The 26193-nt window shown below is 37.7% G+C and overlaps 1 protein-coding gene across 2 annotated transcripts; it reads right to left on the bottom strand.

Moving 5' to 3' along the window:
* Window positions 1-523: 523 nt before the first annotated feature.
* LOC137134164 (phosphatidylcholine:ceramide cholinephosphotransferase 1-like) lies at window positions 524-22551 on the bottom strand. 2 transcript variants are annotated; one of them, XM_067518729.1, is made up of 6 exons: window positions 22392-22551; window positions 7544-8430; window positions 7342-7459; window positions 5799-5952; window positions 3842-4008; window positions 524-3208 (listed from the first exon to the last, which is right to left on the bottom strand). In XM_067518729.1, the coding sequence occupies exons 2-6, from the start codon at window positions 8155-8157 to the stop codon at window positions 3032-3034; spliced, it is 1230 nt and encodes a 409-aa protein (XP_067374830.1). In that variant the 5' UTR covers window positions 8158-8430; window positions 22392-22551; the 3' UTR covers window positions 524-3031. The 2 variants fall into 2 exon arrangements, with proteins under 2 accessions (XP_067374830.1, XP_067374822.1); XM_067518721.1 differs by having other exon boundaries at window positions 7544-8427; window positions 22392-22541.
* Window positions 22552-26193: the final 3642 nt, after the last annotated feature.

Here is a 26193-nt window from a genome sequence, read left to right as displayed (position 1 = left end):
TTAACGTATAACTGATAAATTATACCCCTTTTAAAAACAGAATTCATGGCAGAGCTACTGTATTGGATTGCATTAAATTGCAGAGGTTAATGTTATGCTCCCTGTATATGAAAGTTCATATGGTGAACTTACCAAACAGTTGCTTATTTGCACTTTCTTAAAAGTCATGTTTCTGGACCCTTTAAGTATAACCAAGTGTCAGGGGAGCGTGTTTGTGTGTTTTTATTCAAAAGACTCCGCAATTCATAGAACTGCATGACTAAACACTGGGAAAACTGGGAAACAGGGTTGAGAAGTAGCAAAACTAATGCAGAAAATAATGGTATTGGACATATTTGCAGTAGATGGAGAGCTTAACTGCATGCTGGAAGCAAAAAAACACATGGAAGGAGAGCCCATCCCTCAGTATTCTGCTCTGACTGATGCAACTCAATGTGTCCATCTGCTGGCTGTAAGCTGGTTTGCCATGATGTCATCTTTTAGCACAATGAGCTGAGAAGAAAGAGGCTGAATGTAAATCATATAAGTTGTATTAAAATGTTTATTCAAAAGTGTCCCAAGGAGAACCCTTTTTCATACCTTACAAACATCTGGTTCACACATAAAAAGGGACAAAGTGAATGAGAGGTTTACAGGGAAACTTACAGGATCGCCAATGTATATTTCATAGAAAAAATTTCAACTTAACTGGCAAAATAGAAAACAAACTATAACTGCCACCTTCAAGGCCCTAAACATTATTAAAAAGCCATGTTTGGACAAAAAAAATGTAATACTTGGATTAAAATTGTATTTGAGGAACACTGTGCTTTTAGGAAATAAGAAAAACCATTCTGTGTAAAAGTGAAATGATTGGACAATAAGAATGAGGGTGAGCCTGTTCTGTATTGTGTCTCAAACACTAAGACCCTTGTTGGTTTCATAAGCCCACATTGAACATATTTTTATTCCCTTTCCCTTTCCTTTGATAATATTTAAAGAAATTAATAACATAATTATTATTATTTATTTGGAACTTGTGTAATCTAAAGCTTAATGCAGTTTTTCCTTCATTAAAACTAATTTGAAATTAAAGGTTTATATAATGATTAAAAATTAATACAGATGAACCTGTGTAATACTTTAGTCATAGTTGCACAAAGAAAGATGCAAAAAGACAAAAAAAAAGAACATGAGTAGGATTATCAATAATGACGCATTTTCACATCTATAGAAATGTTTCCACACTTGTGGCCAAATACTGTAAGTTACACCAGCTGTTTTCATCGTGCTTCAGGTTGTTCCCCACAAGCAAGTTCCAAGTTCAGCATTTACAACTTTTAGTAACACAATTTTAGCGCTGCACTTAAAGCTACAACATGCAACTTAGGTTTGTGGAGGCATGGTGATTCTGCGGGACCAAATCCCATCCCACCAGCCATGGCCCCACCAAAATGTGAGGGTTGTGGCACGTTCAGCGTGCCGGAAACGTTACGCTGTGGCGACCCCTTAAGGGAAAAGCTGAAAGCTGTTGATCTATGCAACTTAACATAACTTAACATGAGACAGGAACCCTCCCTGCTCTGCTCAGCACCTCAGGTGGTCATCATTATGAAATTACATTAAATGAGAATGCCCTAATCTTTGCAGAATCATCACCAATATTTTCCAACTGGTAATCGGAACACACAGACAGTAAAGCTTGATTTTTGTACAATATTTGGACAAACCACTCTATAAAAAAGAGGGTGAGAAACCTTGCCTGAAGCTTAGGCTAAAAAATTTCTTGAACTCAACACTTGTCAGATTTTAAATATTGCACTATTTCTGAGGTTACTAGACAAGAGAGTAATGATGCCCATACTGATTTAAAAGTGGGACTCAATGTGGGGAACGCCATCTCGTGATGCACAAAACATGTCCAGGTCCAGAAACAATTGACTCATTTTAGACATTTCTTATCCAATTTCTTATTCCTCAGGCAGTGATTATTAGCAGATATGTGATGGTGGAGAGTACAACCAGCAGACATGTTACTGTAGGTGATGTCTGAATATGGCTGATGTTGGTTGAAGAGTGGCTGGTAAAAATTAAATGTTACAGACATAAAAAAGTACAATTAACAGTCTTTTTTTCTGTTACAGCAATAATCAACTAAGCACAAACTGACATCATAAAGCATTAATAAATAACAGGACATTTCTTTCACTGCAGTTAATTTTGGGAAGACCAATCTTCTGATAAGGCTGGCTTAGTTTATTACATTCATGGGAACAAGACTGTTAACCAAGTATCACCTTGTACCATGACTGTGAGATCACACTGTGGTACGAAGCACACAAGACACATATAGTACTTATACTGTTTTACAATCAAGCTAAGAAAGGCACTGGAATAATGTTAATCACCTTAGATTCTTATGCTCTCAGTTTCCATCTTGAAAAAGATAAAAATCTAAAAATCTGTTGGACATCATTTGTTTTTGAAAAATAAAGTTTGAAATACTTAGAAAAAATATTTTTTGCACCTTTGACTCATTTTAGCAAGGACTGTTTACAAAAGCAAATTTGCTATTTGAAAAAAAAAAAGGAAAAGAAATGCTTATGGCATTTTGGTTTTTTGATTGACACGATTTGCACTAAAACTCTTTTAGGAACATGAAGACTTTGACTAGGGTTTTGTGCTGGGGGGGGAGTTTTAGGAGTTAGTTGAAATTGTTCATAGTTCTGCAACAAAAGCAGAAACTGTCATGCAGCCTATGAAGATAGAGATTTGTTCTGTGCGTTGACAAATTCCAGAAAGACATAAGGAAACAGAAATAAACAGACACGCACGCACGCACGCACACACACACACACACACACACACACACACACACATACACAATTGTGAAAAACAAATACTAAGTGGGTCACAGTGCTACCCATTTGACATGGATTTGTCTGATATTACAGGTGAAGGGACAGTGCTACATTAAACAGTGCCATCTTCCATGGGTTAAAAAAACAGCACTTTTGGAAGTCACAGTCCTCGCCTGCTTTGATGTGAGGACTCACTGGATGTCCAGTCTGCTGTACTTCACACTGCGGCTCCACTGTGAAACTCGCCATGAAAATGGGGGCTGGTAGTTACGAGGGACCACGCCATTGACGTTCTCTTCAAAGTATTGGAAGAGTCTGTACCACCATACCCTTGAGAATGGGTTACTCTGTGACATCTCCTTCAGTGACTGAAACAAAAGGCACAAACACTGTTAGCGGGGATCAGTAAATATCTCATGCAAAGATCCCTCAGGGACAGGGACAGCTGTTGTAACACAATGAGACAGCTGTAGTTTCTCTTACCAAAGTCTTTCACATGGACACTTTCATAAACAGGTCAAAACAGACAAAAATCAACAGGCAAAAGTCAGACAGATTTTTGAGACACTCCACAGTAAGGCCACAATTACCAGAAACATCCAGAAAAAAAATCTAGATAATTAATCACACTAATAAAATAGTTGGAAATTTTGGGAAATGTGCATTCACTCTATTGCCAAAAGTGAAATGTGAAGATGCTGCTTTGATGGGAATATGAAGCTAAACAGTTCAGCTTGGCTTAGCTTAATGCAAAGACTGGAAACAAGAATGATCAGCTAGACTGGCTCAGCATGGTATGGATATTTAGATTTTAGTCTCTGCAACAAAGTGAATCTGCTTAGTTTATCCATCTACGTAACAATGTGTAGGGGGATTAACAATCTATAGGAATGTGAACTAAGGGAATACACAGTTTTCCTACCAAGAGCATCCCCTGTGCACTTAACTGTAACCGAAGCACTAGAATATAGGTTCCAGTTTATTCAGCATGTTACACTCACCTGTTGATTGGCCAGGGTGTGGTACCACCAGAAGAGACGTGTAGTAATAAAGTATGCCACCACCACATCCACAGTGTAGTGGTCATGGGCCAGAAGGATACAGAAAATCCCTACAGCACTCAAGGCCAGACAAAACCACTGGTACCACCAGAACCGCTTGGGGGAATCTACAAACATAAAAATCCAGCAAGGTTATTACACCAAAGACTCAGATTGTGCCCTAAAGTGTCATGTCTGGAGAAGACTAAATTGTCTTTAACAACTAAATCTCAGTTAATCTGATCTGTACTGTAACACTGCATATCTGGTGCTTTTAACACAATCCAGCCTGTCTTGCTGGGGGAGAAATTAAAGAGCATGCTCGTTCACACCCCCATGGTTGCCTGGATTTTGGACTACCTCACTGATCGATCCCAGTTGGTCTGTCTGCAGAACTGTGTGTCTGACACTGTGACCTGCAGCCATGCTGCTCCCCAAGGGACAGTTCTATCTCGCTTTCTCTTCACACTGTATACCTCTGACCTCAGGTACAACTCACAGTCCTACAACATTCAGACGTTTTCTGATGACTGCGGTTTTTGGATGTATTTAGGCCGGGGTAGATATCACAGAGTATCGATCAGTGGTGGACAGTTTTGTTAACTGGTGTGAGCACAATCATCTCCAGCTCAACATCAGTAAAACAAACGAATTGGTGGTGGACTTCAGGAAGTCCAGGACTCCTGTCAATCCTCTCTATATACGGGGAGAGGTGGTGGAAGTAGTTTCAAAGTACAAATACCTGGGTGTCTGCCTGGATAATAAACTGGACTAGTCAGTTAATGCACCATCAATATACAGGAAAACACAGAGAAGGCTCTATTTTCTAAGAAGACTAAGGTCTTGGTAGCCAGCTCGTTCTTCTATGCTGTGGTTTGTTGGGGCAGTAATATGAAGGTGGCAGACAGTAACGGACTGGACAAACTAATAAGGACTGACTGGTTCTGTTCTGGGGGAGAAGCTGGACCCTCTGCATGTTGTGGCTGAAAGGAGAATGTTGTCCAAACTCCTCTCAATCCTGGACAATCCCTCCCACCCACTCCACTGCGTGTTGGCTGCCCAGAGGAGCACTTTCAGCCAGAGACTGATCACAGTCAAGTGCTCCACAGAACAGCACAGGAGATCCTTTCTCCCAGTGGCCAGTAAACTGTTCAACTCATCCTCCTTCTGTAAAAAGAAGGGGACCACAAATGGACAAATAGTATTGTTTTGATTTCATTTATTATTTTTATTTCATTTATGTTTATTCCTCAAACTGGTTTTTGTCTGACTTATTGATCAATAGTTTGTACTTGTTTATCGTCTTGGTTTGGTGGAAGTTTTTTCCTTTCTTTTCTAGTTTTCACATGGAGAGCAGCTGTATCAAGGCAACACAATTTCCCTATGGAATCAATAAAGGTGTTCACCACTAGATGTCAGCGGTGTATCAATTAGGTAAGTCTACACAGCTTAGTGAAAAAAAATGTATGTATTTGAAAGAAGATTAAGAAGGTAGTAAAACCTACAACTTGATCAAGATGTCAAAATGCTACAGCTGCTGAAAAGCATACTGAGTGGTAAAGCAATTGGGTGAAAAAACAAAACCACGTTAGAAACACAGAACTACCTGTTGGGGAAGTGAAAATTTAGTTATGTAATAGAGCCATGCTTTCACTCACTGACTTGTGTTAGCAGATGTTTAAGTTCAACATTTCCTGTGCATTTCCTGTGCATCAACATTTCCTGAAAGTTGTTAAAAAACAGTACCATTTATGCAAAACTGGTCTACATGTTTTCAGTGATGCACAGACGCCATATTGAAATGTGTTGTTTGAACTTAACATTTTACAGGAGTGTGCACTAGAGTTTATTACTGTTAATTGGTTTAACCTCCCTTTAAATGTTACTAAAAATACAATGTAGCCCCAGGGGAACTTACACTCCTTGATAAAGAGGTATGTTAGTGTTAACATGACTGTGTGGCCACTGTATAGATAATCTCCACACATGGTGTGGGATCCTGTGATCGATAAGCCCCCGCCAGCAATCATCTTCATTATTCTCCTCGCCTGTGCCTCCCAGTTCCCAAGAAGCTGAAAGTATAAGACAAAAATTATTACATTATGTTTGGATTACTAACTGATTGATGATTATCAATTTTTTATTACTGATTATTATTATTAGGATTATTGTACATGCTAAAGGAATAATCTTCTGTGATGCCACCTCTTAATTACATTTATCTAAGTTTTGAGACATGCAAAACTTATTACAACACATTTGAATGAATGAATGAACTTTCAAAACTCCTAGAAAAGTTTGTAAATTACATTAAATACTGTTTAGCCGTCAGGTTATCAAAGCCAGCAATAATGCAATACTGCATTTTATAATGTGTATATAATTAAAATAATTCTCTGGAAAAGAGTAATAAAATAACAGAAATCAATAAGTATCAATCCATCAGATAAATGTAATAACATTGAGAGCGAGTTCTTAATAACTTTACTGTTTACATTTGTTGTCATGGAAAGAAGTAGTGCAACACACTGACAGGGTGCTGCAATTAATCCAACCACAAAACCTTTAACATTTCCATGCACATAAATGGAAAATAGCAATGGTACATAGCACTTTTATGCAAAGCACTTTACAATGTTGCTTGTCATTCACCCATTCACGTACACAGTTGGCAGCCACCCAAATGATGGTGGCTGCCATGCAAGGTGCTCACCTGACCCACCAGGAGCAACTTGGTATTTATGTAAACTGGAAACCCGGTTTCTATAGTCAGGGAGCAGGTACACCTGATTTCTACAGGTAAATTTGCATTTATACTTGTAACTAGGTTTCTAATTAGTTTTTAAGACAAGCGCATGTTCCAGACAAAATATTGCAGACTGGGAATGATAGATCAAAACATGAAGCGATGGCTCCTCTTGTTTTTATTTTTTTAATAAAGCCTTCACCGAGTCTAACTAAAACCTATATATCTTTTAAAATTTCAGACACTTTGCACTGTGAACACAGGCTCAGACACACAAACACACACAAACACATACACACACACACACACACACACACACAAACTAACTCACTACCAAAAGTATGCTATTGGCTTCCATAACAACCATAGTTATATTTGTCATCACACACAACAGTCAACAACTATCAAGTCAGTAACCATGTAGGGTAAAATGTGACCAGAGTATATGATTCAGCTTTTCCCAGAAGATGTGCATCTAATAAAAGCCACACACAAATGCAACCACCACGCAACTACTTGAGGCTTCTCATATGCATGTCAAAACAAAACAAAAGGAAAAAATGGCATGCACATATCTTACAACCGGTGGCCAGTAAAGGGCACGCCAAGGCTTACAGTAATTTGATTATTTGATTATTCAGCTCATGTGCTCAGAAAGACACATGTCCTTCATGATGAACCAACCTACAGTGATGAGAGAAACATGTGTATGTACCTTTGGAGAACATTTAAAGTGCATCCCAGGAACTGGCAGAGTAGTGATGTACATGGTAATACACCGGTACAGATAGAGTGTGCCCACAATGAAAAAGAACCGCCTGCCTATAATTGACCTGGAAAAAAGAGCAAAAAGAAGATGAAAGACAGCATTTTAAAATAAGTCTCAAAATATTTTCATTGACTTAACCAAGCTGTACCTGTACTTGAGAAGAGACCATTGTATCAGCCAGAGTCCCACCAACAACATGCCATTAATCTCACAAATGGAGAAGGCCCACTCTACTCTATTAAACAGGTCAAAGAACTTATCAGGCAGTGGGGGGGTGTGCTCCTTTGGCGGTACCCTCTCATGGACCACTGAAATGACAACAGTGGTGGTAACAAAGCACACCACTGCATAGAGAAATGCTATGCCAGTCTTCCCCCACTCAGCGGGGAAAGAAGAGTGCTTAACTTCCACTGTGGGCATGTGGATATGCACCATCTCCTTACTGATGTCCTTGTTTCCCAATATCCCATTTCTCTGTGGCTTGCTAGTCCCGTTAGGTAGCCCACTAGCATGCCCATTTGCATGACCATTTTTGTGAGCCTCCATATGGTTCTCTATCCGCAGCGTCTCTACTCGCTCCAACATCTGCTGCCCACCATCAGATGAGACTAGACAAAGAGGGGGTTTCTGGAAATCTGCTTCTGTAAGCCCGAGCAGGGCAGACCCATCCAAGTGACAGAGGGCATCAATGTACTCATGCATCCCCTCTTTGTTTAGCCAGTCAGTAACATCCTTTGCTGACCATTCCACCACCTTCTTCATCTTGGCCAGTGGGCAAAGTGGAGAATTAGGAGGGTCCTCAGTTTAGAGGGGAAGGTTGATAAAACAGATGGAAGTTTTATGGGGCCGTGGTAAGGTCTCTCCAGGTTTGGCACATGGTGTTTCTTGCACCCAGAGGGAGCCCAGCTTCCTCTTGAAGTGATGTAGTAAAGCAAACAGCAGTTTCACTCAAGATAAAGGCCAGTAGAAGAAGGTATTGGAACCACGATGGCCTTGTTGGGTTTTCTTCACTTCATTAGCTTGATCCCCATACTGCTGTCAAAGAAAAAAAAATAAATGCAGTAAATCAAAGTACAATATCCACCAACAAATATTCCACTCCTGTTAATGCAACACATGAGTCACAACGCTATTCATGACTGCTGCCTTAACTCCACAAGTTTACTGTGTGTACCTGGCCAGACCTCAAAGCAAGTGTGTACACTCTATATGAGAGAGCAGCAAGAAGCACGTTTGCCCAAATCTGAATTACGATCAGGCTTGATACACCTAATAAATAGTCAAAGGTAAGATATTTTCAAGCACTTTCAAATTCAATTTCAAAGCTTTTCCAGCACTTTACAGCTGAGGTAAATTAGATATTTGCACAAATAGATAAAAACGGAAAAAGAAATTGTACAGGTGGTCATAATGTTATGCCTGATCATATGTATATAAATATATCACTTCGTATATTTAAATCAGGATCGTGTGCAAACGAAATGAAATAAACTTTGATAAAATAATTTTAGTTACCTTTATCTATTCTTGTTCAAATAATGTAAAAAAAAAACTGCACAAAATACTGCAAGGTAAGGACAAAAGTTGCACTGTGTACATCTTTGCATATTTCATTTAAGACAGTTAACTCAGCAAGATGTTGTGCAAATGTAAACAAATGAAGATAGGGGGATTTTATTGGCTGCAGTTGTTTCCAAATTAAGTCTTGAGAAAAACCTACAAACCATGTGAAAACCTTTTTCCCACTTTGCTATAGCGTACTCAGTTAGCCATAAGTTATAGCTCATTATTCAGTGGTATAACGTTTGCTGACGGTATACCGTTGAGTAACACTGGGTACATTCACTGCATATTCCATAGATGAGCGTGTCATAATTGACGTGCAATACAAGCACTGCAACAAGCACTGCAACACAAAACACAGCGTCTCTTAATCATTTATCTTGCAAATTCACCCGCTAGAGGTTAGCTTAAAGACGTTAACATGTATGTCTAATGTTGGTCTAACGTTCCTTGAAATCTTTGTACTAAAACACTCACTAAGGACACAGAAATAAACGCACACACACACACACACACACACACGTATATACATGTAAATATACAGTGCTAGCCATTTGACATATATGTGTCTGATACTACAGGTGAAAGGACTGTGCTAAAATAAACAGTGCCATCTTCCATGGGTTAAAAACAGCAGTTTTGAAAATACTGATCTACCAACTGAGCCAATGAGACTCATAAGATTGAAAACTTTCTCATTATTTTGACTTAGGAACTCATCATTTTGAGATACAGGAAGATGATTCCCAGAAACAGGCTTCCATAGAACAACAAAAAAGACAAAATAAAAAACCAACCTAAATATGTCTATAACTACAAGTGAACTTTCATTTGTGATTTATTTTGTGCAGTATCTTATTCTAGACAAAGCCTTTTTATTTTACTGACTGTGGGAATCTGGATCAGCCAGTGGCTGCCACCTAGCCGCCTGTGAGTGCTTAGGGACGTGGGAGTGGCCGACGATAGCACTCGCTGCACGTTGAGAAAAGTAAGAATGATACGTGCTTTGACGTCTAAGTCTCCAAAGTCTCTAAAAACACTAGTTTTTTTGAAAAAGATTTGCTAGAAGGATCTGAAAAGTCACTAAATATAGAAAGTTCCTAATTTGGCAACACTGCTGTAGGACATTTCCGCAGAGGGCTATTTATGAATTTGCAGGCGCAAGCGAGACCCAAGTGTAACAGTTTTCATTTTAGACTAGTTTATTTCTCTATTTATTCAGGGAATTAACCACTCAGTCACAATGCTATTTATTGTCAAAAGATATACCGTTACTGTTTCAAGCACTTTATCCAAAATCCAAGCACATTTCATGCCTTGAATATACAAAATCAAAATTAAAGAAATTGTATGTATGAGCCCTGTATTATAAATCACTGATGAAACCACTTTAGCCTCCGTTCATAAATTGAACCCATGAATAAATAGTTACCATGGTCTAAAGCGTTTACAAAAACAAAACACTATAATGACTTTAATTAATCATCAATTGATCTTCCCCCTTTTTTGATGACTTTAATTGATCATCATCTTCCCCTTTTTTGATTTTAAATGTAGTGAAAATTTCATACAGTTCCAATGCCCTGACTGTTTGAGCTGTTTTACACATAACACTCTCCTCTGTACTGAGTAGAGTGTCAAGATACACAAGTACTGTATGTAGTGGTAATCTTTATTTACCCACATAAATGGTTCAAACACACTATTATTAGACAATGTGTAAACACATTCAAGGTGAACTGAAAAGTAGAGAAAGTAATGAATGGGAAGTGAGAAGATTCAAAGAGGCAGTAATTACTTAATCATTTGATAAGCAGGGCAGAGCATTTAGCATACATTTAATTTGATTTAATGTTATTTGTTTGATGGAGTTAACTGACCATGTAATTAAGGCTATTTAATGGACTTGCCATTTCACAGACTGTGAAATGTTTCAAAAAACAGTTAAAGACTTTTCTGTTCAGAAAAACATTTTAAAAGTGATCATTACATTTTCTTTAATGCTGTGTTATTTCATGTTTTATATGTTTCTATGCTCTACATGTTTATTATGTTTTATTCTTGGTTTAAATCCACTTATGTAGCACTTTCTGATTTGTTAACAAATGTAAAGTGCTTTATAAATAAAATGGATTATTATTATTATTCTACAAACACTCATGGACTAAACATAGAAGATAAAAAAATTAAGTTTGTTTGAAGTTGTTTTTAGAGGTAATTTTACTTTTCCATCCAGGCTTCATCTAACAGCTAAAGCATGCCATAAAAAACTTAAAGCTTAGCATTAACATGAGGATGAACTCCCACATCTGCTGCACATCATGTGTTTGTTTATACATTGCAATGTCAGTACTAGACACAGGGTGGCCCCGCCTGTATTCTGGGGGAGGTACAGCTGGAAGGAAGTTCGGGTCAACAGAATAGACAGAAGGAAAGACGGAGGATGGCATGGAAATTGACTGCAAAGAGTACCCTATAAATCGCAGTGAAGGTCAGTGCTAAACACTGAGCCAACCCCACCCATGTAAGAGGGCAGTGAGCCAGCAGTCAGGCCCTAGCACAGCTAGCTCAGCTTAGGCCAGTAGCAGCTAAATACGCTGGCTGTGTTGGCAGAACAACAAACTGCACATCAGTACCTCATATCAGTACATCAGCACAGCACATCATATCACCACCACACCTCAGTTCTGCTCAGAGGCCTGTTCATGTAGGCCAGAAAAACAGGGCCAATAATGCTGTGTTGTCCGGAGTTCGCTCTGACAACACCTGGCATCAGATGTATTCCTGCTGAGGTCTGGAGAACAATTTGATGCCAAAGTAAACAACAAGTGAAATAACAAGTATATGGATAGCATACAAACAGCACAGCATTAGACTCCTCATTGGAACAGCTTAGCTAACCCAGCTGTGTCCCTTTAATATAGTGTGACGAGTGCAAAGGATTTAGAGCCAATAAAGAGAAACACACAGACAGAGGGTATTGACTTTAGTCTGTTAACTGAAACCAATTTATACAGATCAGGGATTAGTGGTCACTGAGTCAGCTGTGTGCTGAGGACCTTTGGTCTATGAATCAGCTTACAGTGTGCATGGTGAAGATATAATCTGGCTCAACTGAACTAGCACAGGAAAAACAAACTAATTCTAAAAATTAAACAACTAATTCCAATTTATCCAGATATATCAATACAGTGATCTTTACTGAAACACTGCATATAAAATTTATTAAATATATATTTAATATATTTAATATTTATATTTATTTATTTTATATATATAAAATATATTATATGCAGTATTATATACTATATATTATATTATGCTAGAAGTTTTGCCAAATAACTACAGTGAGAGTACATGTTTACCCTGAGTTACTTTTCATTGGCTGTAGAGTTGATCCTGTTGGAACACATTCTGAAAAACTGGATTTTGTGGAATATTCATACACAAATTCAAACACCAAATGACTAAATAGGCAGGCATTGAAGCAAAACAGATGTAAAATATCACTAAATGTGACCTCAGGACAACATTTTTTAGGCGCAGAGAACTACAGAAGGAAAGGGAAGTTTCTAAATGCTGCAGCTGTATGATGTCATTTTTATATTCATGATAACGATGAAATAAAAAACTGAAGCTCCTCCTGGAACAAAGGATTTTGACCTTGAAAGCCTTTAGTTTCCCTCCTGAACTTTTAAATATAACACCAAAGGAAGACCACTGAAGAGGATAGGATTGCAACACGCAGCCCTGTTCAGGCACAGAGAGCTTTTATTTTGAGCACTGAGGTGTGTGTTTACCGAACAGGGAGTTTCTATTGTCATCTGTTTACTTATTGTAGGCCAGCTCCTACTTACGCACACACATTATTTCATCTATTTTTATTAACCAGATCCAAAAAAGAAGACATCATATACACACAGTATATAATTGTGCTGATGTCTTTAAAAGCATTTCGAATGATATACACTACTTACAAATGTAGACAAACTCACTGAAGTGAAAAATCCAGGTCCATCTCCATATATACCTACCAGTAAGTCCAGTAAATAAATTTTTTTCTCTACACACCTTGAGAGAAAGATTGAAGAATAATGAGCAAGCTAATAGATAACGAAAATAATTGTTAGTTTCAGTCCTCCATTACTTACTTCTTCTATTTTATAGTGATTAGTCTATTATTAAACAGCTATACATTACTGCAACACACTCAAAAAGCAGGGACAGGGCCTAATAAGAATGAAAATTGTATAAAATATTCAAATAACACCATTCTGGATCATTGCCTAAAATAAGCAAAGTAATTTTTAACAGATGATGGTATCTTGATTGGGTATAATAGGAGCACCCGACAAAGCCTCAGCATTTGCAAGCATAGATGGGTTGTAGCTCACCATTTTGTACCAAACTCAATGAGAAAATGGTCATTCAGTTTTACTTCTTTTTCCACCTACAGTACATATTGTGAAACGATTTAGAGACTCTGAAAATCTCTGTGCTTAAAGATCAAGGCCAAGAACCCCTGTTGAATGTGCATGATGTTTGAGCAGTGACAGGTACGGCCACCTGGACCCAGGTGTACTTGGAAAACCACTGTCACTTAACGTATTCTGCCACTTCATTCATAAATGCAACCTGAAACCCTATTATTCAAGGAGGAAGCCATGCATTAACTCTCTGCAGAAACAACAGTGTAGCTCTGTGTACTTGAATGGCAGATCTGTTTCCTATTGCTATTGCTATTGTCGCATCATGAGGAGAATAATCAGGCGATGGCAAGTGTGGGTTGTTGAGCAGCTGAAGTCTTGTATCCAGCAAAAATGGGCAAATATCCCAAATATAAATCTGTTTCCTCGGTTCCCAAAAATTCAAAAAGTAATTAAAGAAGAGTTGCTGTAACACAGTAGTAAGCATGCCTCTTTCCCAACGTTTGTCCTGTGTGTTGCAGCACTTAACTTTAAATTTGCTTATAATTGGATTTACAGATTCCAAATAAATTGGTTAGTGGAAACACAGTAAGATAAATGTCACTTCAAGCAAATTAACACTACATAATACAATTTTTACTGCTTCTTAGAAATAGCCCCAACATTCTGGCAAATGGGGTAAAAGTGATTTTATGATTTAAATTGCAATGGTTACCTTATCTTAATCTGTCTCCTTTGGACGTTTAGTGGGGCTGAGGAAAGGGGAAGAGGGGCTGGGTGGTTCAGCACAAGGCAGTACATGAGATGTCACCCCACCCAGGATTGACAATGTATCAAGTTAAAACAAACATAAACAGACCATCCGTAGCCTATGTTTATGCATCCCCAACTGGGACCAGATTAAATTCACTTTCAAAGATATGGAAAGTCAATTCAGTTTGGCTATAACAACTTCCATTTAGAACACAGACCAGCATATGAAACAAAACTGCCTAGACTTATGCGGCAGGTTTCATTTAGACTTGCACTAAGTAAACATTTACTAGTGTAAATATAGGGCCGGATGTTCTCTAGGTGAGATCACTATCCAACTCTGCATATGTTTTCTCTACACAAACCTGTTGTATTTCCACTTGAGCTTTCCACAATGCCTGAGTGAATTTGAGCACCCTACAAAGGACACTCATATTACTGTACAACTTATCACATTGGTATGTTCCTCAATTTCTCCTCCAATTTTATAAGCCCAACAGCATTGACCATAAGGAGGAGGCAAAGTGTCAGACATTTCAAAAGCTTCTGTCTTTCAGTTCACACCTCTTCATTTATTCACTTCCCTCTAGACATGACCAGGAGCCAGCACGTATAGATTGTACTTTCTTTTACCGTTTAGTGCGGCACATTTGTTTCCTGTCCTTCAATTAGTCTGCTAGTTTGACAAACAGTGGGCTTTTGTCAAACAAGCAGATATACACCTACAGTTTAAATATTAATAAGATAATGAGTGCAAACATACATCACTAAATGCTCAACAAAATATAAACACATCATCAGGAAGACATCTTTTCCAGTTAACACCAAATTTTAAATTGCCATTTTGCCCATAAATCTACACTCAAAAAATGAATGTTTCATGGGCTTATGGTTTGTGTAAGGACATTCAAAGACTTGTTTTGAAGCCACTCCAATTACCCTGGTCATATACCTCAGTCCTGAAAGGTAAACTGCCAACTCAGTCTAGTTATTGTGGATGTAGAGTTCCTTGGATTTCATGTCCTGACATTCTGTGTGAATTTTGAGAACTCATAAACACAGCTGTGTGCCCTTCTAAATAAATTAATTTACTATTCCACAGGTGGATTCCAGTCAAGTTTTGTAGACACTGTGTGTGTGCCTCAATAGCACATTAAGGTTAATTAAAGCAAACTACGTACAGCTAAACACAAGAAACATGAAAAAGATTCATTTAAGATTAATTCTACAGAACAAAAAGCAAATGTCTGAATATGTTTTGGAGCCACTGGAAATCCTGCAATTTCCAATTTCTGGCAATATGTTACTTAACCCTCAGGTAAAAGGGTTGTCATAATAAAGGTTTGTAACAAGAACAACAGCGTGTCTGTGCTTGTGCTGGCTGCTTTACCAAAGCTCTTACTTTTGCAGTGTTTGCACAAAGGAACCATGACAAATGCAGGGCAATATTATAACCATGTAAAACTAAGCTCATTCTTAGCCAACCAGGAGCAAGGTATAATTCACAAGTTATCATGTAATGAAACCTATGCACTACTGGAAATAAACCTTGTGCAATAGCTGCACATAATGTTATAGGAAAAGTAATAACAGTCAATATTAAGAATAACATTGTGTTTCCACAGTCACAATGTTATAAACTGCACATAAAGTAATAAGTGCCAAAGTTTAAAATGTAATAACTCAACAAACATTAACGTCAACCCATACAATAATATGTCAACAAATATGAATTTAATGCTTTAGGGTCCAGTATGTAGAGTAACTAAAACTTAAAACGCTTTTACAAAACTCAAAATGTAATAAGTTGCACAAAATGTAAAAATTTACTCCATTATGTGCTCAACTTTTTATTAGATGTGTGCAAGTTCTTACATTTTTATTATATCATTGTACAGTTAATTTGTACAGACCTTTAAAAATGTAAAACTAATTGGTTGCAAATAAGCCTTGAAGTGATAAACTAATCAGGTCTCACTAAGTATGCTATCACCTTAAGTTACAAGACCATGTAAGCAAATAAAGAGGACACTCAGTAAATAATCATCATCAAAAAATAATTAAATCATTAAATTAGTTTAGCATTGAGAAATAATTAGCTAAACTTTTAATGATTGATAGTGTTACTCATTTATCAAGCTGTTTTATGAAACATCAAATTAATTTCTGCTTTTTTTGTCATAGAAGGAAAAAATGAGTATTTTGTGGCTACAGAGTGTTGGTCGAAGGAGCCAAAAAAGACGCTGTGGCTCTGGAGGAAATATTCACTTTCTGATATTTTATTTCACTGGATTAAAAGATTTATCAACAACAGAAATAGTGGTTAGATGTAGTCTTTAAATGAAATATGCAATTCTTTGTTATTGTTCCTGCTTATTTCTACACTCTGATTAAGTTCTGATTAACTCTTAAACACTAGAAATGTGTGACAACAAATTTGCTGGCACCCTAAAGTAAAGTCAAATTTATTCATAGACCGTTTTAAACAACACATAACCGCGAGAACTGAAAATGCAAGTCTAAAGCAAAGCATGACAGACAAAATGATTCAGTAGGATTTAGTAGTGACAACAGATGGGGCGATAGAATTTTACAGCTCCAGGTGCAATAGACAAAAGAAACTGATTGTCCAACATCAGTGTGACAGACCAACCAGTGCCCTGCATGTTTTATTTAATGTCATCTCTTATGTGATAAATTTTTACAAATCTAAACAAATCTTTAAACGGTTAGAACAGACAACACAGTGCCCAACCAGCACACTGTGTCAGTCACATAAAAGCCAAATAAAAGATGTAATTTCTCCCCAAAAACGTAGTTTTCCTTCCTGGTGTCCTAGGGGTGTTGTCCCTTTCTTTGTACACAGTTTCTAAAAAAGTAATCTCCCATTACAGATAAACTAGATTTTTAAGATGTACTAACAATGGGTGAACAATACTCTCTCACCTATATTCCTTTACACAGAGTTTACACCCACAGGTAGACAATGCAAGCCCTGCCTGGTTACAGCTATCCTGGTTAAAAATTAACTGTGTGCTGTAGATTACACAATAGTTCAACAACGTAGTTTTGAGTTAAATTGTTACATATAAACTCTTTTATGATGCTGTGATTCATGCTGCTATTTCTGAAAGTCACAAACCAGTAAATATTCCATGACCTTGATAAAAATCTGTCAAAACCCAGTTTTTTAAGATGTTCAGCATTCAGCAACACAAAGGGGATGTGCTTAGACTGAAGTATTATAAAGATTTAGCCGTTAATCATAAATCAAACACCTAAACACATTCTGACCATGCAGATTGTTTGTTTTGTGTAACATGGTTTTGAGAGTTGTGCCTTTGAGATTTTTGCCAACCACCCAAAACACTGAAGGTGGCTGGACTTATTTGTACTGCTGGAAACCTAATTTGAATAGTTCATTAACACCACATTATTCCAAGAACAGTGTGCCAGTTACTATAGAACCCTATGAAAAAACAGAAGATTGTGTTAACTTTCAGCAGGACTACATTAACGTATATCTCCCGTTTCTTGAATTCATTGTGTTATTTGGATTGATTTTACTAATACCTATACTGACTCATGATCTCTTGTCAAAAGTTACCCATTTAGCCACATAGACAATTTTTTTTTTTATTAAGTGCTGTGCTTGGTTATAACATGTCTAGTGTATGGAAAATAATACCTATAATCAATCACTTTTTTTACATGATTGTATTGACTGTATTATAATGTATTTCTAATTATGAACAATCATGGTCAATGCAAATTATATAAATCAACAAAAAGACCAAATCAAAATTAAAAGCAACGCAGACCAATGCAACATGATCTTTAAAATTGCATTACATTTTTAAACTACACATTGACATTTCCAATTTTGTTCCCAGGTTTGCTTTTCTATTGTGAAAAACATAGTGTTTGATGAAAAAAATTATGTCCACAGTGTCTCATGACTGGTCATAACTGATCATTTTAATTGCATATTAATAAACAAGTAAAACAGTTCCTGGAGATACCAGGAGACTAGATAGAGAACATCTAAACTTGTATTAGATTAAAATTGTTTTATTTAAAACACATTTTCACATATTTTTTGTTAAAACGTTAAAATGTACCAATAAGCCTCACACAGTAATGATAATGTGAAGTAAATCCACAGGCAACAAAGTTTAGTATTTTTATGTCAAAATATATTCAGTCTCTTTCCCATAACAGCCCAACAGATGAACGTGGATTGCGTAACACCTTCCTACTGCCCCCAATTTTGCTAGATGAATAAAACAACAGCTATACAGAGACTCTCAAAACGAACAGAGTTATACATTGACTGGACAAACCTCCATGACTGAATGTTTGTTTCTTTGTATTGTGTGTGTTGTTATTTTATTCATCCCTAAATAATTCAGGCTGAATGATGTCAAGGACAATTGCAATATTTTCCTCTTCTAAAGTGTTACAGTTAACTTTATTGAAAATGTGCTTCATTATTCACACCTAAGCAGCACAGAACAATAAAAAGCCAGTTAATTAATGGAGCAAGGTGTAAGAGAAAATGTGATTGGTTCTTGCAGAAGTCTCTAGGGGACCAAGCTGAATTGCACAACAACTGCAAAAGTAGGTATTACTTGCTAGTGGGAAAACAATCTGTAACATCATTCATGAAGATTTCAGGTCCTCACAGTCCCACAAGACCAACACACAACTTGTCTAGAGGCTGTTCAATTGTGTGTGGTGCAGAGCCATCAGAAGTAATACAGTTGTTGAAAAAAAAGTTGTGATTGATATAAATTTGTTGTGAACCATCTACAATGACTACTGTCTGCTCTGAAGCTCTAAATGTGTTGCATTTTTCATAACAGGCCAAACAAGGCAAAAATTAGGACAGGAGTGGGGCTACAGCAATGAGGCTACTTACAGTGATTTGCAACATAAAATTGTCCCACTGATCCACCCTAAATTGAAAATACTCCCAATCTAATTGTATGTATGCCAAACATGCTGACAAACCTCAAGAGGAATGCAAGAGAAAATCTGAGTTACTCCAAACAAGTCAGGACAGGGGCAACACCCAGCTCAGGTGTAAGAAGGGCAGACAATACAGAAAAGAAGCTGGCTTCACAGCAGCAGCTACTTTAAATTCCTTAAACGGCCCAACACACCAGCGTTATCCTCTGCATTTGTCACGTACATGTATGTTCTAGTCTAAACGTGGAGCCTTACATAGCTATATTTCTAGTCAAAATGCACCAAATTCATTTAAAGTCTATGTGGTCCCCTACTTTATCCAAGTAAGGCAAGCCAGGAAAAACACTGCACTAATTAAAGATTACCAATATCTCCAAAAATGTGTATTAAACTTTCATGTCACATTCTGACATAATTTAATTCCTCAAATAATCAAAATAGGCTATATCAAAGTGCTTCCAGCCTAGATTTCTAAAAAGCAGCTGTAGGCCACAGGAAACTGGGACATCATGTGAGTGGCGGTAAAACTTCATGTGTTTCTAATTATAGCTGAAACAAGATTAAAGCCATTACATGTTGTTTTTTCTGGAGGCAAACCTATGATGGAGAGCAGACGATCAATGGCACTGTAGTACCAGTGCTATAGCACTGTAGTACCATATGCAGAACAACAAACAGAGCAAAGTCATAAGGTAACAGAATCATACCTGAAATGTGTTTTGAGGCTTTCATACGTTGGATAGGAGCAGATACACAAATGTCCAATATGCATTAAAATTTTTGGATATAATAAGATGTGTTTTCTCATTAGGCATTTTAGGCTGTTTAGGTGAACAATATCCAATTACCTAACAATAAAATGACAAATCAAACAAAATAACACTGAGGTAATCTGTCAATGATCTGCACAATATATAAATAGTACCAATACAGTGCATTTATTAAAGCAATAGTTAGATCTTCAGGCTAGAGTCATAAAAAGCGGGCAGGAAAACTTTGCACCGACAATGAAAAAAACAATAGTGGAAAGTTGTTCCGCATGTTGATTTGGCATTTTTTACAGTGGCTGCTCTTCCTGCTGCAACCCTCCCATTTTTTTAAATCCGGGCTCAGGACCGGCACCAAGATCACCCTGGGTGTCTGGGCGGGGTCACACATGGTGGGGTGGGATTCAAACCTGCGGCCTTCTGCATCCCAACTCAATGCTCTTACTACTGAGTCACCAGGCTCCCATATACTTTGCGCTGACAATGATGTTAGACTTTTGTTGAAGAATCTTAAATTTTGGCAAAAATTGTCAGACACTGTCAAAAAGATTTTATGTTGATTACAAAATCACAATACTTGCTGAACAGATGTCTTCATCTACAGTCAGTGTTGGGAAACCAATGTTAAGTATAGGGGTTCATTGCTCAAGTCTCTTCTGCTTAGGCAAAGGACAAGTGATTAGTCAAGTATTTATGGGATTGTGGGTATTATCACTACATAACAACACCCACAGGCTTGTATTCACCTGGATAAACATGTACTGGTATATGTTCATACATTTGTAAATCCTGTGTATGACTTAACACAAAGAAGCAACATTTAACTAAAACCTATGTAAACTCACCCTTCCACACTGTGTCTCTGCAGCTGTTTTTAATGATCCTCTCTGTCGCTCTCTCACAGTTGCTATAATAGTCTCAACTGTCTTCATCATTCTGATTGTCATCTTTTTTGATTAGTTTTGTAATTTCCTGGTGCTCTCTGTTTCTCTATTTCTTCAAAAGTATACATCAGAAATCTGCCAAATGTCATTAAGTAGACGTAACAGTTTTTGTAAATGCAACAGTGTGCTTTCTTTCCAGGATTTAAAATAAATAAATAAATCAGTTCAGAAATTGTTGCGTATCACTAACAAAACTGACATTTTCTTCTCTCTAAATGTAGCAGTGTGATGAAAACACATTTTCGAGCCTGGAAGAAGACAATGTACTGTTGGTCAGTGGACAGTTTTCCGCAAGCTGAATCATACACCATCAGCTGGGGCTTAGCCTACAGAAAACTCATTGTTTCCATTGAAACACTAAAAAGTCTGCTGTGCCTTGCTTAACAAAATGTACCCATTTGCATGTTGATAGTCTGACATGCTTTGCTTTGGCAATGAGGCTCTCTCTGTAACTGGGCTGGGTGCAATGAAAACAATAAACTCCTTTGACTCGCTTTAGCATTTGTCCCCCTTGACACTCACACAGTTTGTGTCTGTGAAAGCTGCTGTCTCACAACATCTTTTACACAGACATCTCCCTGTTTATTTCCATCACAGCCTGTTGGCTTATCTGTCCAAGAAGTGTACTGTGGCCTGAGTGGATCTTTGGTTAGTGGAACATATACAGCCTGTCTTGCTAAAATGTCGGAATTGATCAAGTTTGCTTCCTCGTTTTTGGAAAACAGTGGCTTTTTCGTCCTTTTCTCGCCCTAAGAAAATATGGCTAAATAGATCTCTAATGTGACCCAGCCAGGAGACCTAGACCATAAAATATTTGACTAGCAGTAAAACTCCGGGTTAATGTTTACAGAGAAAGAGTGTGGCACACCTGTGAGATAGACTTGCATTAAAATCATGGCTCACACCGATGACTTAACGTGGCAAAATTCACACCCGGGGAGGCCTCTGCGATCCCTGTACAGTATAGCTTAAAGGCTTATAGTCTGACCACCTAAAAATAGATAGGCAAGCTGGCGTCTTCAGTAGTTTAGCTAGCTAGCTCTCCAGCTAAAATACAGCACCACAACAGAGGCTCTTGTATTCTAGTGAGGTCTGAGGTAACGGTTAGCTACGTGACTGTGTATTACAATGCTGCAAAGTCTTTATTTCTATGTATGATTTACATATTAGCCAGCACAAGCCCAAATAACCCCACCGCTAAGGGCGCTTCTCTGACCATCACGCTGGATGGGGATTAGCGATAAAGGGAGATGTTTACCGTCAACTAATAAAACGCTTCAGCACAAGGCCAGTGCGCAGCCCTGAGCAGCTGAGCAAGGTTACGTTTGTCAATAAAAGCAGCTAACGCAATGAATTGGTCTGTGAACCACTGCTCATCACCAGTCAGAGAGTTAACGCATGTGTTTCAGTTTATGCCCCAGCCGGACACATTAACTAACGGTTATCCTGCCACGGCTCAGCCCCTGTGTTAACTAACCATCCTCGAGCAGGGCCGAGCGGGGCCCTGCTTATAGCTACATCTCCTGTCGACGAAAAGAAAAACACATTAAAAATGTGAGTAACGTAATTACCTTCTTGTCGAAATGCTTCACAATGCCTCCTCAAATGTAGTAGCACATTGCGTTTAGATTTTTTCTGTCCGGTGTTTTCATGGGTGGGAGTTCCCAACCGTCACAACTGCTGCCTTTCAGTACCTCCATAAATGTTGGGAAGATATTTGACACTTGAGTCCCCGCGCGACAAACGATTGAATAATTTGCGATGCGTCTCAGCAACACTCACTTTCCAAACAAAACAACGTCATACTAACACGTGCACCCATAGCATACTTATTTTCTATCTACCAAATAACGCTCAGCAAGACAAGCCACATTTACAGGGGTAAATTCAGAGGTGCATTTGAATGCTACATCAGTGAATACGTAGAAAATGCAGCGTTGGAGTAGCGCTCACTTATCTGAAGCCAACTGTTGGTTTCAGTGAATATTCTAAAAATGCCATGGTTTGAGAAGGTAAACTACTCTCATGTTTTTATGTTTATGTAATTGTACAATAATATGGAGAAGGATTGGCTAAGAAAAAACACTACAAATAAGCTTTAATGTATAACTATGAAATAAAGGTTTAGGAGGGCATGTACAGTTTGGGGGGCGGGGGTTAAAGGACAGGTAAGACATACTGAAATCAATATCACAATATTCATTTTTAAATAATTAAAATTGTGAAATAATGATAATGATTTCCATGGTACCTAACTATATTCCATTGGTATTAAGTATCGCACAAAAGGTCCTGATAAATGCAAAGCACTTTTATTAGTTGACCCTAAATAATAATTGTTATTTTATCACAACCTATTTAAATTATTCACTAAAAAAACAGAATGTTGTAAAACAGTACTACATACAGGGCAAGTGAGGGACCGTGCATATTTAAAGGGTTAGTCCTAAATAGCACAATAGACCTCAATTAAAATTACAATCTGATCTTTACAAGTGTCCATCAAAGCCAAACTTAACAATTTCATTAGTTCTGCGTTTGATTACACTGAAAATCTTGGTTGATGAAATAGCATAAAAACGGTTGCATATTTCATCTTGGAGTACACTAGGACTACAGTCTGTAGAAAGCCCTGTGCAGAATAAAACAAAAATGATGGTAACACATCTAACAACCACATGCAAGTATCTTTTTATAGGATCTGAGTATAGAAATCATAAATATATTTTACATATGGGAAAGATAATAGTAAGTGTAAAGCTATAAAAGCAATTTTAAAGACAACAGCATTGTCTGTCAACAGCATTTAGTGAACTGAAACAGATCTGTCATACTCAGACTGACTCATTGTTTTAGAAGTGGATGGGGAAATAAAAGGCAATAGAAAAGTCAATGAACCTGTACAAAACTCCACAACCTTCTGCATTATCAAATATTTTGAGTCTTACACTGGGACTTGTAGTTTTGTGGGAAATGTTTTATCATTTTGTTATCCATGATACGAGCAATGGATTTGTGATAACTCTGTCTCCACAAAAAACAACTTCATAGCACCACTGTGAAATATTAAAACACACAATATTAACCAGATGTGTTGAAGTACAACTTTGTAACCACCTTTTCAAGTGACAATCAAACAGCTTTTACTATAAAAGAATGAGCCGGATGATTGTAAAAGAGATACAACACATTTAAACATCTGTCAAGAACTCTATATTTGGTTTCCTTTGTCACACTTTTTTCTTTTTAAAGTTGTACATTAACGGCTACTCTGTAAGCACACAGCACATTCACTTTACATTTTTACTATGGGCTGTGAAGACATTAAAGTAAACAGAACTGGACTCTGCTCCATCCCCTTTTTAAAACCGTCACACAGATGTTTTTGGTTTGGGCCAGTTTAGTGGACAGTTACTTTTTAGGCTTTGTCTTGAGTGCATCATTTGGACTTTTTTCTGGAAATTTGCTGTCTTTTATTTACCTAATTTTATCTAATTATGTGAAAGTGGAAGACAACCTGAATATACAAACAATTGCTAAATATTTCAACACAAAAGGGAAGAATGATGAGATCAACCCGTATCTCATAGAGGAGATACTTGCTATAAACAAATCTATCCTACAGCCCCCATCTGCACAATGTCAAGAAAATAATCTGACTGCTATAATAAGACCCGTTACAAGATACCCAACAACTAAAAATATCAAGCAGATTCAGCAGCTCTATAACACTGTCCTTGCACAATGCCTCAGGTGAAGACAGCTGACTGCATGAAATCCAGACTCATTGCACATTGTGGTACACGGAGGATGTGGGTGGCCGACTCGTGTCAAAAGGAGTGAACGATATTAAGCATCTGGCTGTCAGGATTTCAAAACTGTTCCCCGCACTGATTTCTGAGGAGAAGCTTCAAGGTGGGTTCATCAAGTTGTTAACCAGCTCAAAGCACAGGTATGTAAACAGCATACTGTCCAGGACTGATAGAGTTGTGGGCAATCAAAGGTACAGTAAGACCATGAGGAGATAATATGTTACTATGAACTACCCCATTGCCATACAAAGATTGAATCATGTTAACTGGACTTGTTTGTGTTCGATTAGCTTCTTCAGTCTGAATAAAGTGGCTGGGGAACCCAGTTATATCCCCCAGAGTAGACCTTTGTTCCACCCAGGCTTGTTAAGGTTGGAGGTGGGAAAAAGGTGGAGTCATCAAGATGTAATGATTATGACCTTAACTCCCTAAACCCCTAAGACTGGGGTCATTAGGTGTGACCCTCTTAATCTTCCTGGGGATGGAGGAAAGGGCAGCATGAAAAATGGGAGACAAGTTGTGCCTGAGGCCTCCTCCTCTGTTGAGAGAAGGATTCTCCATGTGAACATAAATAGCTTCACGTGTTCTTCCCTCATACCATCGGTCTTCTCTTTCCAAAAATGTGTACATTGTCATGCTCAAACAAGTGTCCTTTGTCCCACTCCTCTCCTTCCCAGGTAAAGCACCAACCCACTTGTTCAGATATGTATTTCCTTTATCATATTACTCACTGGGTAGAGGTTCTTTTTAAATCATACGTAGCTTCTGTACTAGGTTGTAGTTAACATTGTCATAGTTAGCTTTGAATTAGCATAACTGACTTGAAGCCGCATTTTACATGCTTATGAATTTGCTGTCAAGGCAGTGAACTCCCCCTAGTGTTGTGTTTCTCTTAGTTGACCTACATTGTTTATAAGGCTGATTACACTTAGCCAAGATACAATTTTGAGTCAGAAATGTGAGCTGTTTATTTGAAGTTAATTTATTTATAGAGTTGTTTATCACAGAACAGCTGGGATGTTTTCATTCACAACAGACCCTTTTCACAGGCCTTTGTCATAACAGACTATGGAAAAATGAAGGCACAAATGGAATTTAGTCAACATTTATTATTTACACGGTTCAATTTCCAATTTCGATATATTAAAAAAATGGTTATATTAGGTAATTAAATAAGTAGCTTCCATAATGCAAAAATGTCTTTATTGTGCAAACACCATAGCAAATTCTAGTCCTTCACAATCTTATTTTTTCCTATCAACACTTGTAAAACAGGATGGTTTAATTTCTATTTTGAAAAAATTAATCACAAGCAATTGTCGCAAAACTTTACTGAGAGAAAAGAAAAACAAGGAGAAACATCCTTTGTCCTCCTGGGGCAGAACAAACGTCCCTTGCAGACTGGGTTAGACAAAGAGTTAAATTAGGCACTTGAGCTGATCACATGGGTACTCTGGTCAACTGAGCGTCAATGTTTACCCTCGGTCAGAAGTGTTTCTGCAAGATACTGCTTTATGACTGTTTTGGAGGCTTATTATCTATAGATTAATCAATTTCCCTA

The sequence above is a fragment of the Channa argus genome, chromosome 1 (assembly GCF_033026475.1).
Source record: "Channa argus isolate prfri chromosome 1, Channa argus male v1.0, whole genome shotgun sequence".
Classification (NCBI taxonomy): Eukaryota; Metazoa; Chordata; class Actinopteri; order Anabantiformes; family Channidae; genus Channa; species Channa argus.
This window is presented reverse-complemented; position numbering and strand designations above follow the sequence as displayed.